Below are 12,951 nucleotides of genomic sequence, written 5' to 3' on the forward strand. Positions count from 1 at the left end.
CTGGGACTTGCCCCATCACCCCCTCACCACCGGGTTCTCAGGTTTTGGGCCTGGGACTGAGAATTACACCATGGGTTTCCTAGGTTACCAGGCCTTCGGACTTGGACCCACCATACTACCAGCCTTCCTACGTCTCCAGCGTGCAGACTGCCTGTTGTGGGACTTCTCGGCATCCATAATCCCATGAGCCAACGCCCCTAGTAAGCCTCCTGTCATATATCTACTGATCTGTATAGCCTAGTGGTTTTGTCTCTCTGGAGAACCTTGAAATAATACAGAAATAATATAGAATTATTTCCCTGACCTCCCAGCCAGTGTGTTCCAGTACCATGGAATTCTCTAAAAATATTTCGATTTCAGCTTTTAAAATTCTAAGAAACAGCCGGGCGTGGTGGCTCACGCCTGTAATCCCAGCACTTTGCAAGACCGAGGTGGGCAGATCACGAGGTCAGGAGTTTGAGATCAGCCTGACTAACATGGTGAAACCCCGTCTCTACTAAAAATACAAAAATTAGCTGGGCATGGTGGTGTGTGCCTGTAATCCCAGCTACTCGGGAGGCTGAGGCAGGAGAATCACTTGAACCTGGGAGGCAGAGGTTGCAGTGAGCTGAGATCACACCACTGCACTCCAGCCTGGGCGACAAAGCAAGAGTCCGTCTCAAAAAAAAATTCTAAGAAACATTTTATTATCTTTTCCCTGAATGGGTACTCGGTAAAATGAGTTTTCTTAGTAGATTCCTAGTGATCCTTAAGGAAGGTCTCTTCCTAAAGAATCCAGGTGTGTAAACAGCAGCGGTCAAACGACATATTGCCAGAAGGGGGCGCGCGTCACCCACCATTAAACTTCACTCCTGGTCCTCAGCGGACTTTGAGCTGCCTCAAGGGCGGCCCCTCAGCTGAATAGGGGAAGAGGGGAGGTTGATCTTTCCTGGGTAGGAACGTTCGGGGTTAGAGATGCCTCCCCCTAGTGGAAGATTTGGATGGCTCCAAAGAGCAGGGCAGGACCAAAGCTGCCCCAGGCTGCCGGGGAGGCCTGTGAGTGCCGACTGCTCTTCAGGCGTCCGCTCCAAATCCTCTCCTCCTCTCCACCTGAAATTCCCCTTTAGAGTCACTACTTTGACTTAGAGGACAAAATCACACGTGTTGCTTCTAGAGGACTCCTGTTAGCACACCTAAGTTACCTGAGAAGCGATGCAGGGACCCTCAACATGGCTGCACATGAAAGTCACCAGGAGCTTTAAAAACTGGGGCCCAACCTGCGTCCCAAACCAAGCAAATCAGAATATTTGGGGGTGGGACCCACGCATTAGCATTCAACACCTCTCTGGGGGATTCTGGTGTGCAGCCAGGGCTGTGCGCCCTGGGGTAGGAGCTTGCTGATGCCCTCCCGTGAGTTCAGGTGAGCTGATCGAGTTAGTGAGTTCACCTGGGAGGGCATCGGCTACGATGATGTCTAAACTTTAGCGCATATAAAGCTCACCTGGCAGGCAGAGCGGGAGAGTTGTCTGGTGCCCCAGCTTTCCTCGTGCCCAGAGGCCACTTCCGGAAGCCCGCAGTCTTGATGAGATGGAAGCAGAGAGAGATAACGAGAAGGATCCAGCGAGAACCCCGCCTGCTCCGTAAGACGATCAGAGGTCATGAATAATGGAGAGAAACGGGGGCCTCTGGGTCCTGGGAGCCTGGCTGATTCCGCGGCCCCGCCTTCCTCAGGAGGGTCCCTTGTGGGCTGTGAGGCTTGGGAGATGTCCTGGGTGAGGAGCCCTCACTTGTCCCTGGGGTGGCCTGGAGGGATCCCAGGTGACCCCCTGGCTGTGTGGCCGGGTGGGAAGTGGACCTCAAGGGCTCCGTGTCACCTGATTCTCCACAGGGAGGAGAGGGGGCTGGTGGGGAGGAGAGAGAGGAAGGAAGCCAGCCTGCCCTCAGCGCCATGAATAAGTGATGAGGCCCAAGGAGAAGCCGCGGGGCAGGTACAGAGGAGGAGGAGGCGGCTCACCAGAGGGTGGTGGGAGGGGACAGGGGGTTCAGAGATAAGGAACTGAGGTTCGGCTCAGGAGCCAGAGAGGGCAGAGGGAACAGCACCTTGGGCACGGGGAAGCCAAGAAAAGGGGGCACTCTGGCCCACCCAGGCCTGAGCTACAGGAGGGCCGTGGGCGCCAGAGCTCAGGGAGGAGGTCTCAGGTTCCCTCAGGTGTGAGGAGGAGGCGGCACAGTGAGCCTGCGAGCGCTGAGAAGGCAGCCGACAGAATGATGCCCCAGAAGAAAAGGCGGAGGAAGAAGGACATCGACTTCCTGGCCCTGTACGAAGCGGAGCTGCTGAACTACGCCTCGGAGGACGACGAGGGGGAGCTGGAACACGAGTACTACAAGGCCAGAGGTGCGGGGTCCCAGCCTGCGGGGGCGGGTGGTGCAGCTGGCTGCGGTGGGCAGGGGTCTGTTCCTGGCTGTGGGGAGTCATTCTAAGATTTCGGAGCAAGCCCTTTCTCACTGATTATCCCACGTGTCTGTTCCACATCCCCTCGGAGTAAGAAGGCAGGCATTATGCAGGGATGGTGGAGTCCCTGTTGTACAGACAGGTGGAGCAACTTGCCTTTAGCCCCCGATTCTCAGTGGAACAGAATAGACTAGAGCCACAGTGCCCCCACGGCCCCATGTTCTCCAGCTCCTGAACATCCCCAAAGCCACGTTCCAGTCTGGTCCCCGAGTGTGTGGTCTGCATCAGGCAGAGTGCCCTGAACTGCTGGGGTCATGAAAGGATGTCTTGGGGAGGAAGCCTGACGCCTCATCTTATGCCCACTGTGGTTGATGGAGACAGGGAGCCTGGGGCTTTGCAAGATGTCCATCCCATATGTCGAGGGCGGCCGGTGCTCTGGACCCCAGGGCCTTGTCCTTCTAGTCTCATCTTTCCCTGGGCCACACGAGACCTGCTTGAAATTGCTCTAACTCCTTGCCAGGTAAACCAAAGAAGTGAAATGTGACCCTAGAGCTGGTTTTGGCCGGCAGAGTTTAAGTTGTTTTTTTTTCCTTTCCAGCGTTTTGAAATCCTTTTTTCTGTGAATGCCAATAGGCTGTGGACGTCCAGTTTTTCACAGTCTCCACCACTCCCTGTCATCTCATACTAGGTCTGGTTTACTCATCGGTGCTGCCTGCCTGGTCTCTGAAGCCACTTAAATTCTCAGTGCTGACTCCAAAGTGGCTCGCTAGTCCCCGTAAGCACCATAGTCATCCATGCATTCACTTATTCGTTCATTCATTCATTCAACAAGTATTTATTGAATGTGTGCTCTGTGGGCTGCCCATGGCCTTGTTTGTCTTCCCCTTTCTCCCTCTTCCTGTCCTCACTTTGAAAGCCCAGTTCAGATCCCATCTCTTCCATGAAGCCCTCCTTGATTCCAGTCCACCATGAGTTCCCTGATTATATCCAATTCATAATTGTTCCATTGTTTCCTACAAAGCTGGTGTGTCCAGCTTGCAGCCACAGTCACCCTAAACTCTGTGAGGGTGGGGCCTTGCTGTACTTGTCTTTAGTCCTCATCATTCAGCCCCTGCACAGACCCAGGCTCAGAGGAGGTGGTCTCAGCTGAGGTCAGGAAGGCTGTGGCCCCTTTTCAGGTACAGAATCCTGGGCACCTCCAAGGGTAGAAGTGGGGGCTGTAGTAGAAGGAAGTGGGCCCAGGACAAGGAAGCATCTGCCACCTTCTAACAGCACATGTGCCTCAAGCTCTGACCCTCTCGTGAGGGGAGGGGCTGGGAGGTGAGACATCGGGGCAGCATCCCCACCATGTGTGCTTGGCTTCCAGGTGATTCTCCCCAGCCACGTGACTGTTGGTGAGATCATTCTAGAACCTCTCACAGCCAGCACACTGTTGACTTTTGTTTTTGGGCTCTGCATGCCTCAGTGTGGCCATAATGATACTTCTCCTTTTTATCCTTTCCGAAGCCTTTTTACTAATGTTCGCATGTTTGATCTGTAAGATCCCTGAGCACAGTCAAGGCAGACAGATTAGTACCACTTCACAAGTTAAAGACTGAGGCCCTGAGACATTAAGTGACTTGAGCAAGGTCACAAACAGGATGGACAACAAGAACCTCAAATATATTTTTCGAGGCAAGCGCCCCATTTTATCTCATGATGCTGCCGAATAGGATCATGCACCATGCACCAGGCACTGAGTTAAGCACTTTATTCATGTTAACCAATTTCATCTTCATGATGATACATTGAGGCAGATGTGTTATCCTTTTTTTTCAGATGAGGAATCTGAAGCACAGAGAGGTTAAGTCACTTGCCCAAGATCACACAGCTAGTAAATAGCAGAGTTAGGATTTGAATCCAGCTGGTCTGGCTGGTCCTTGCTCTTGTACTGCCTGATTTTGACTGTGGTAAAAATAGCTGGAGAAGAGCAAGTGGAGGTGGGTGCCACGCTGACATTTCTAAGGGAACCACGGACTCTCCTGTCTGTTGCAGGGTACTGCCTATAAATGTGGATGATGCTAACGGTGGTCACATGCTAAGCTCCAGCTGTACTGTCATTGTCACCCTCTCAGTGCTAGAACAACGGTTCCCCCACTTCCTTTGAACTCTAGGCTCTGGTGTTACCTGGAGAGTCTTGATGAGTGTGATGGGGAGGAAGAAGGAGGGAAGAAAAGCCTAGGTGTTCCTTCTCTCTTCTTAGGCTACCTTCTGGCTACCCTGGGGTTCTCCAATAACCAGAGGGAGGAGAGCAGCTCCCTCAATGCTTTGAGGGCAGGCTGAACCTGGCATATTGCTCTGTCTCCTAAGACAGGGACCATGATGGGAAGAACAACTCATTCCAGAACTGGAGAGTAGAAGGGGCCTCAGAGGCCACCCCGCACAGGCTTCTAGCCCTGGAGGCATCTCCTCTCCTGCATCCTAGACAGGAGTCCCCCAGCATCTGTTGGGATGCAATTTTCCAAGGCAGCTTCCTTGGGGATGTTGTCAATGGAAATGATAGCAATGATTTCTCTCTTAGTCCATTGGTGCTGCTATGCCAGAATACCTGAGACTGGTGATTTATAAAGAACAAATTTTTTTTTTTTCTTCCTCAAAAGTTCTGGAGGCTGAGAAGTCCAAGATCAAGGTGCCAGTATCTGGTGAGAACTTTCTTGCTGTGTTCCCACAAGGCAATAGGCAGAAGGACAAGCCCCTTTATAAGGGCACCTAATCCCTTTCACGAGTGGGAAGCTCTCATGGCCTAATCACCTCTTAAAGGCCCCACCCCTTAATACTATCACAATGGCAACACCTGAATTTTGGAGGGGATACATTCAAACTATAGCAATGGCGATGATGATGATAGTAACCACTTAGGAAATGCCTATCTTTTCATGCAACTGTGGAAGAATGTCTATAAGGTAAATTCCCAGAAATGTAAATTCTAGGTCAATGAGTTTAAGTGTTGAAAGCTATTTTACTTAATCCTTATCACAGTCCTCCAAGGAAGAATTTATTCCTACTTCAGAGATAAGGAAATTGAAGCTTAGTAAACCATTTGGTTGAAATCACATAGTCAATAATGGTAGAACTGGGCTTCAAATCCTGGTCAGTTTTGTTCCATATTTATTCATTGATTGTTTCATTCATTCATATGATCATTCATCCAGATAATTATTTGAATACGTCTCATGTGCTGGGCTGTTGCTAAGAGCAACAGATTGACAATTCTTTGTGCTGACTAGGAAACTTTATTAGTGGGGGTCTTCCCATCTGGAGTTCAACAGAATTTTGTGTCCTCCACAAGGTATCTGTCTTCTACAAGTTAGTTCTTCAGTTATTTGAATTGAGTTTTTCTTTAAATTAAAATTTTAAAATTGAGCAATAATGTATGTACAGTACAAAACTTATGAAGGTGTTTACATATGCACACGCTTGTGCAACCAGTATTCAGATCAGAATATGAAATATTTCCAGCCCCCAGAATGCTCCCTTACACCCCTTCTCAGAGGCAATACATCTCCCGATTCTGTCATCATAGATTAGTCTTTTTCCTGTTCTTAAACTTTTTTTTTTTTTTTGAGATGGAGTCTCGCTCTGTCACCCAGGCTGGAGTGCAGTGGCGTGATCTCGGCTCACTGCAACCTCTGCCTCCCAGGTTCAAGCAATTATCCTGCCTCAGCCTCCTGAGTAGCTGGGATTACAGGTGTGCACCACCACGCCTGGCTAATTTTTGTATTTTTAGTAGAGACGGGATTTCACAATGTTGGTCAGGCTGGTCTTGAACTGACCTCATGACCCGCCTGCCTTGGCCTCCCAAAGTGCTAGGATTACAGGTGTGAGCTACTGCTCCTGGCCTGTTCTTGAACTTTTAAATGGAATCATACAGTGTGCACATTTGTGTGGGTCTAGCTTTTCTTTTGGCGTTATATCTGATTTATCCATGTGTGACACATTATATAGTTTGTTCTTTTTTATTGCTGATTACTATTGCATTTGATACATACACCACTGTCTACTTAGCCATTCTATTGTCAATGAACATTTGGGTTATTTCTGGGGTTTTGTTTTTGTTTTTTTGTTTTTTTTTTTTTGTTTTTGTTTTTTTTTTGCTATTATGAGTCAAGCTACTACAAATCTGGTACACCTATTCTGATGAACACATGTACTTGTTTCTCTTAGATTTATAATTGGAAGTGGAATTGCTGGGTCACAAGTGAGCATATATTTAGTTACCAGTGCTTGGATCAATTTACATGTATGAGAGTGACAGTGGCTCCACATTCTTGCCCATATTTGGTATTGTCAGTCTTCTTATTTTTAGCCATTCTGGTGGGTACATGGCAGTGTCTCATTGTAGTTTTAATTTGCATTTCTGTGATAAAGAGGCAGAGAACTTTTCCATATGTCTATTGGCTATGTGGCTATCCTCTTTTGTGGCATGCCTGTTTAAGTCTTTCGTCCATTTTTCAACTTTATTGAGGTATAATTTATTTATAATAAAATGCACCTATTTTAAATGTTCTGTTTGATGAGTGCTACATTCTTGCATCCACTAGGAAATCAATTCATGGAGCATTTAAATTGGCCCTCAAGGGTTTCCTGTGTTCTTTCCCAGTCAATCCCCCTTACTTCTGACCCCAGGCAACCACTTTCTGCTTCCTGCTGCAATAGATTAGATTGGTCTCTTCTAGAGTTTCATATAAATGACATGATAAAGTATGTCATGTTTTGTGTCTGACTTCTGCATAGAATGCACTTGAGAGTCATCTGTATTGTGCTTCAGGAGTTCATTCCGTTTTATTGCTGAGTAGTATTCTGTTGTATGGATATACCACAGTTCATTTATCTATGCCCCTGTTAATGGACATTTAGGGTGTTTCCAGTTTGGGTCTATTAGGAATAAAGCTGTTATGAACATTTGTGTGCAGGTCTTTGTGGGAAAATACTTTCATTTCTCTTGGGTAAAGACTTAAAAGTGGAATTTCTGGGTATTAAGTGTACACTTATCTTCTTAAAAACTTGTTGCCCATTGAAAAAGTAGTGTGGTTCCCTCCTTTACTTATTGATTGATGTGAATTTTTGGTATCTTCTGGCTCTGAAGATACCAAAGCTCTGCTTTGTTGGATATATGCATTCCAAATACCTTCTCCTAGTCTGTGGCTTGCCTTTCTCTCGATGGTCTCAATTTTAATGAAGTCCAGTTTGTCAGTTTTTTTTTTAATGGTTTGTGTCCGTTTAAGAAGTAGCTGTGCATCCCAGAACCAACTATTGACGTAGTTTTTCATTCCTCTCCTATGCCTCTCCAATGCTCCTCTCCTTTTCTCCAAACCAAGCATTCTTCGGTGTCTGTGTCTTCTCTCATGTGGTGTGGCTCTAGAATTTCCACCAGGCTGGAAATCCTGTGGGCATTTGGTTTGGAAATGCCTTTATGTGCAAGCTGTGTGGGCAACACATCAGGTCCCAGGTCTGTGCTGAGAGGAGTCAGGAGTGGGCTCCAGGGGTTGATCAGGCTCCCTGTGGTGTAGACTATTAAGAATTAAGGCTTTGGTTATCACACGAGACAAGGAGTTGTGCAAATATATGGCTGCTTTTCTCCCGCTAATGGTGCCTCGATGGGGACCTTCATCAGAACCAAGGACATCAAAAGGTCCACTCACCCCAAAACACTCCTGATCCCGGTGCCTCACAGGCCTGTAAGGACCACATGAGAATGAGAGGTCTCCTGAAGGGCTCCTGGAATATCAGTGGATCGTGTGCATGTTAGTTGAGCTACATCTAATCTGCCAAAAGAACAAACTCTTAGCTCTCAGAGTTGAAATGGGCTTTTCCGCACGAACAATAGTTTTAAAACCAGGTTACTATTTGTTGAGTTTCTTCCGTGTGCCAGAGGCTTTCCATGCATCATCTCTAATCCCCAGAATGCCCTGCAAACCAGGTAAGATCATTCAGGTGTTACAGAGAGGCTGGCACTTGTCCAGGGTCACCTTGCTCAAAGTGGAGGAGCCAATGGCTGCATCCAGGTCTCTGTCGCACTGGAGTCCAATACTTTCTACCAGCCCACACTGGCTCTGGGCATGCTGAAGTATGAATGATATCTGTAAAGTACCTGCCAAGGTGCCTAGCATGCAACAGAACACTCCACATTATTTATGTTTTTCCTTCCTCCCCCATTCTCCCTTGCACTTTGCCACTTGTGCCCTCTGTGGAATGGGCTCTGAATTGACAGGTCTGAGTAACGAATGTCTAACTTCAGAATATCCTCCTAATCAGCTGGGCGTCTTCGGGGCAGCTCAAATATACTCAGCATCTGGTTGGGGATCTGCTCTGAAAAGACCGGAAGTAGAAATAACTATAGGTTTGCCATAATAATCAGGTACAATCATATATGTAAGCCCTTAGCTCAGGGCATATTGTAAGCAACCACTCAATGTTGTTTATTACTACAATTATTAAGTACTTGTATTAATACAATCCAGTGATGTGGTGGACATCGATCATATGCCCCAAATATTTAAAACACCCTCCCCACATTTTGCTGACTCCCCACGTTGTAAATTCCATCTTCCCAAGGTGGAATTATTATTTTCTCAGCCTTCTTTGGTGCAGACATGTACCTTAGATTTCCAGAACTGGCTGTTCCAGTGCAAGATTTTGACTCATAAGTGAGCATCATAATGGCATGAGCTGGGGACAAGGAATTATTTTGGAGACATGAGTAGCAGAAGGACAGGGAGGTGATGTGGCTGTGGGGTGGCTGGTGGCAGCAACCTTCCCCAGGCTAGTTTTGTGCTGTGATTCCAGGAGTTGCTTCTGGAAATGGGTATAGAACATGTGCCTCCAGCCTTTCAAAAACTTCTGCAAGCCTTCTAATATCTCTATTGCATCCTGCTTGCTTCACCTGGCTGGAGTAGATTCTGCTGTCTCTAAGAATCCAGATGCATTCTTGCCTTCTCTCTCCAGGAAGTGGACAGGGCTATGATTGTACTGATGCCCTAAATAAGAAAGGTGTTGACAGTAAATAGAATAAGCTTCAAGGGTTTGAGGAGAGAGAAATCAGAGCCCCTGCCAAAGAAGGACCCCCTGCAAAGCTCTGCACACCCAGCCCTGGGTCGGCATATTCTGAGACTGAAATGTCAGTGCCCACGAGGTCACGGGAGGTGAGGACTGGCCACAGTCACCTTGTGTAGAGGGCAGAGAGGAAGCTGGGAGCTGGGTGCAGGCTCTGAGGAAGGCCATGTCTAGGAGGGTATCAGTGTGTTGTGCTGGAAAGATTACAGAATGGGCATCGGGAGGCTTTAGGCCGGGCTCTGGTGTTGACACCATGCAGGACCTGCCCACTTGCCCTCAGCCTCCTTGTGTGCAAAATGAGTGCATGGTTTAAATGTGAAGTTTTGGTCTTACAGCAGGACATATTGTGGGTCTCACCATGGCTCAGAGGCCTACAGGATGCAGCAGGGATTCCAAGAGTCCTTTGTGCTTGGGCCTCCCCAGCAAGGGCTGGCTTCTCCAGGCCCACACAGGATTCCGGTTTTTTTCTGAGCCTGCAATCTGTCTCCTTCTCTCCTCCTCCAGTGTACGAAGTGGTCACAGTCACGGGGAATGTTCGCGGTGCAGGGACGGATGCCAATGTCTTCATCACGCTTTTTGGAGAGAATGGGCTCTCTCCCAAGCTCCAGCTCACCAGCAAGTGAGTACCCACTTGGCCTTGGTGGGATCCTGGGCCATTAGTCCTGTTGATTAGGTTCTGGAACCCAAGGGTGGCCTGCTTCTCTGGGGAGAAGGCACATCTGACCACAGGTTATTAAGTGGTATGAAGCCTCTGCTAATGACAGACCATGTACCAGCCAGGGATCTCCCGGTGCACCTCCCTCAGCTCATCACTTGATTCTTTTGAACAGTAATGCCTCCTATGGATCTCAGAATTCCCAAGAATCCATATTAGCTGTCCTATATTAGCTGTCCCTTAGTTCCATGTGACTTTGGCCCAGTCTCTCTGCACCCAGGGCCTTGGTTTCCTCATATATCATCACACAGATATTGGGAAGACCATACATGTGAGGGAGCTGTGAGCATAAAATACAAGGTCTCATCAGGGACCAGTGTTGTGTTAAACCTGCCTGCCAGCCATTGTACACTCAGCTAGCCACAGGGATTGCTTGTGTGTGTGCTCGTGCGTGTGTATGCCTTGCGTGCTCTGTTTTACTGTAACTAGTGAGAGTTGGGACCGTTGTTTCCTTCGGATCCTTTCCCCCCACTGCATGCATGCATACACCAACATACATGCAAAACCTGAGAACATGTTAGCAGATGAATGGAATTTCAGAGACATTTAGGGCCTCAGGAGTGGTCTGTTCAGCTGGCTTTCAAACTGTGCTGAATGGAACAGAATTGATCAGCTGGTCTGCGTCACGGGGAAACCGAAGCCTGGAAAGCCTTGAGTAGCTCAGAGTCATGGAGATTTTCAATGGTGAAGCTCATCCTTAAACTCCACATTTTTTTTTTTTTTTTTTTTTTTGAGACAGATTCGCTGTTCCCAGGCTGGAGTGCAGTGGCGCAATCTCGCTCACTGCACTCCGCCTCCCGGTCACGCCATTCTCCGCCCACCCCCATACTGGACCAGCCCCCCACCCCGCTGTTTGTATTTTTAGAAACGGGTTCACCGTTAGCCAGATGTCTCATCTCCTGACCTCTGATCCGCCCGTCTCGGCCCCCAAGTGCTGGATTACAGGCGTGACCACCCGCCCGCTCTTTTTTTTTTTTTGAGATGGGTCTCGCTCTGTTGCCCAGGCTGGAGTGCGGTGGTGCAGTCTCAACTGACTGCAACCTCCACCTCCCAGGTTCAAGCGATTCTCCTGCCTCAGCCTCTGGAGTAGCTGAGACTACAGACGCGTGCCACCATAACCAGCTATTTTTTTGTATTTTTAGTAGAGACGGGGTTTCACTATGTTGGCAAGGCTGCTCTTGAACTCCTGGCTTTGAGTGATCTGCCCGTTTCAGCCTCCCAAAGTGCCAGGATTACAGGTGTGAGCCACTATGCCTGGCCTTCAAACCTCACATTATTGATGTAGACATTTCCCTTGACCACATGGCCCTATGGTCCCAGGGGGTGTGAGGAAGATGCTCCTTAAGACATCCTGGGGCTCCAGATTGTGACCCTGGGGTTAATGACCTGGCACTTCCAGGGCTGGCAGAGGAAGCTGTAGAGGCCAGGAGATCCCTGAACCCTGTACCTTGCAGGCTGACCAGGCCCCATGTGACATGGGCTATAGCGTCTATGCAGCTACATCGAGGCAGGTGTAACGTCCCATTTTATCCATTTCCGCAGAACAGGGTACCTGCCTTCTTGTACCGCTTACACGGCAGCTTGACTCGCTTGCAGAAGTCTTTCCGTCCAGTGATGTGGGCACGGTAAAGAGAATACATGAAACCTCCATCCTCTTTGCCATGTGTTCCCAGAGTACACTGCTGTAGGGAGAAGCCTCAAACACTAGGGAGTTGCCCAGTTGGTTTCTGAAGTTCCCAGCTTTTCCTTTTAAAATAAAACGAATCCTTTTCCCCTTTGATGGTGGTCCTCACTGCCTTCCCTCCTTTCACACATTCAGCATCCTCAGATTCTTTCCCTTTTCCATTTGTCAAAACGTCTTCTCAGGAAGGGCCCCTGAGCCACCCTTTATACATGGCAGGTATTTCCACTGAGCCTCCATTCCCAGGAGTTCGGGTTCCAGCCTTCCCTCTCATGGGGTCTGAAGGGGGTCTAGGGCATGAATGAGCTGGCAGGGCTGGGACCTCCTGGCTTTGCTGAGATCCCATGGGGCAGCCAGCTTCTCCTGGGCAGCCCTGAGGATGGGAATCAACCCTCCCCAATTACCCCAGGAGTCGGCCCCAGAGACTGGTGGTGGTCTCTGCCTATATCTGGACCATGTTCCAGGTCAGGTGGCAACAGCATAGGTCTGGCCAGGGCCCCAGTCCAGCTGGTCAGGAGTGCTCTAGAGCAGAGTGGGTGGTCTCAGAGATGGGGACACAGTTCAGAGTTCCAGCTGTGGGGCTGGAGAGGCTGGAGAGGGGCTTTGAGGAGGGATGGAGGGAGCTGGAGGATGGGCTGGGGGAAGGTCTGCTCTGCGCTGCCAGCATCTCTCCCAGTTCTGTGTATATAGTCAGAGCTCGGCAAAGGCCAGTGGTATCAGTGTGGCTAGAGCGAGACTTTAAAGGGACAGACACTTAATCTGGGTCTTAAGTGGTGAAAATAACTCAGATGACAGAGAGGAAGAAATAGTGTCCTTTAGACTAAGGGGAACAGATTGCCAAAGTCTGGAGGCAGCAATGAGCGCTGCGGGCTGATGGGGGCAGAGGAGGCCTGTGGCTGGGAATGTGGGGCCATGTTGATGGGCAGGGAGGGGGAAAGTCAGAAAGGTCTGGAAGGCCAGGCTGAAGAAGGCTTTGCTGGAAAGCTGACCGGTGGAGTTTCAACTTACTGTATCAACAGAGATCATCTGAGC

The 12,951-nt window shown here is 49.0% G+C and overlaps 1 protein-coding gene across 1 annotated transcript in view; it reads left to right on the forward strand.

Moving 5' to 3' along the window:
- Positions 1 to 2,244: 2,244 nt before the first annotated feature.
- Positions 2,245 to 12,951, forward strand: part of LOXHD1 (lipoxygenase homology domains 1) — a 179,654-nt gene continuing 168,947 nt past the window's right edge. Inside the window, exons 1-2 of the mRNA XM_030810026.1 lie at positions 2,245 to 2,374; positions 10,028 to 10,142. Coding sequence (XP_030665886.1) covers positions 2,245 to 2,374; positions 10,028 to 10,142 — 245 coding nt within the window. The remainder of the gene's footprint in view (positions 2,375 to 10,027; positions 10,143 to 12,951) is intronic.

This window comes from Nomascus leucogenys, chromosome 4, assembly GCF_006542625.1.
Source record: "Nomascus leucogenys isolate Asia chromosome 4, Asia_NLE_v1, whole genome shotgun sequence".
NCBI classification, from domain to species: Eukaryota; Metazoa; Chordata; class Mammalia; order Primates; family Hylobatidae; genus Nomascus; species Nomascus leucogenys.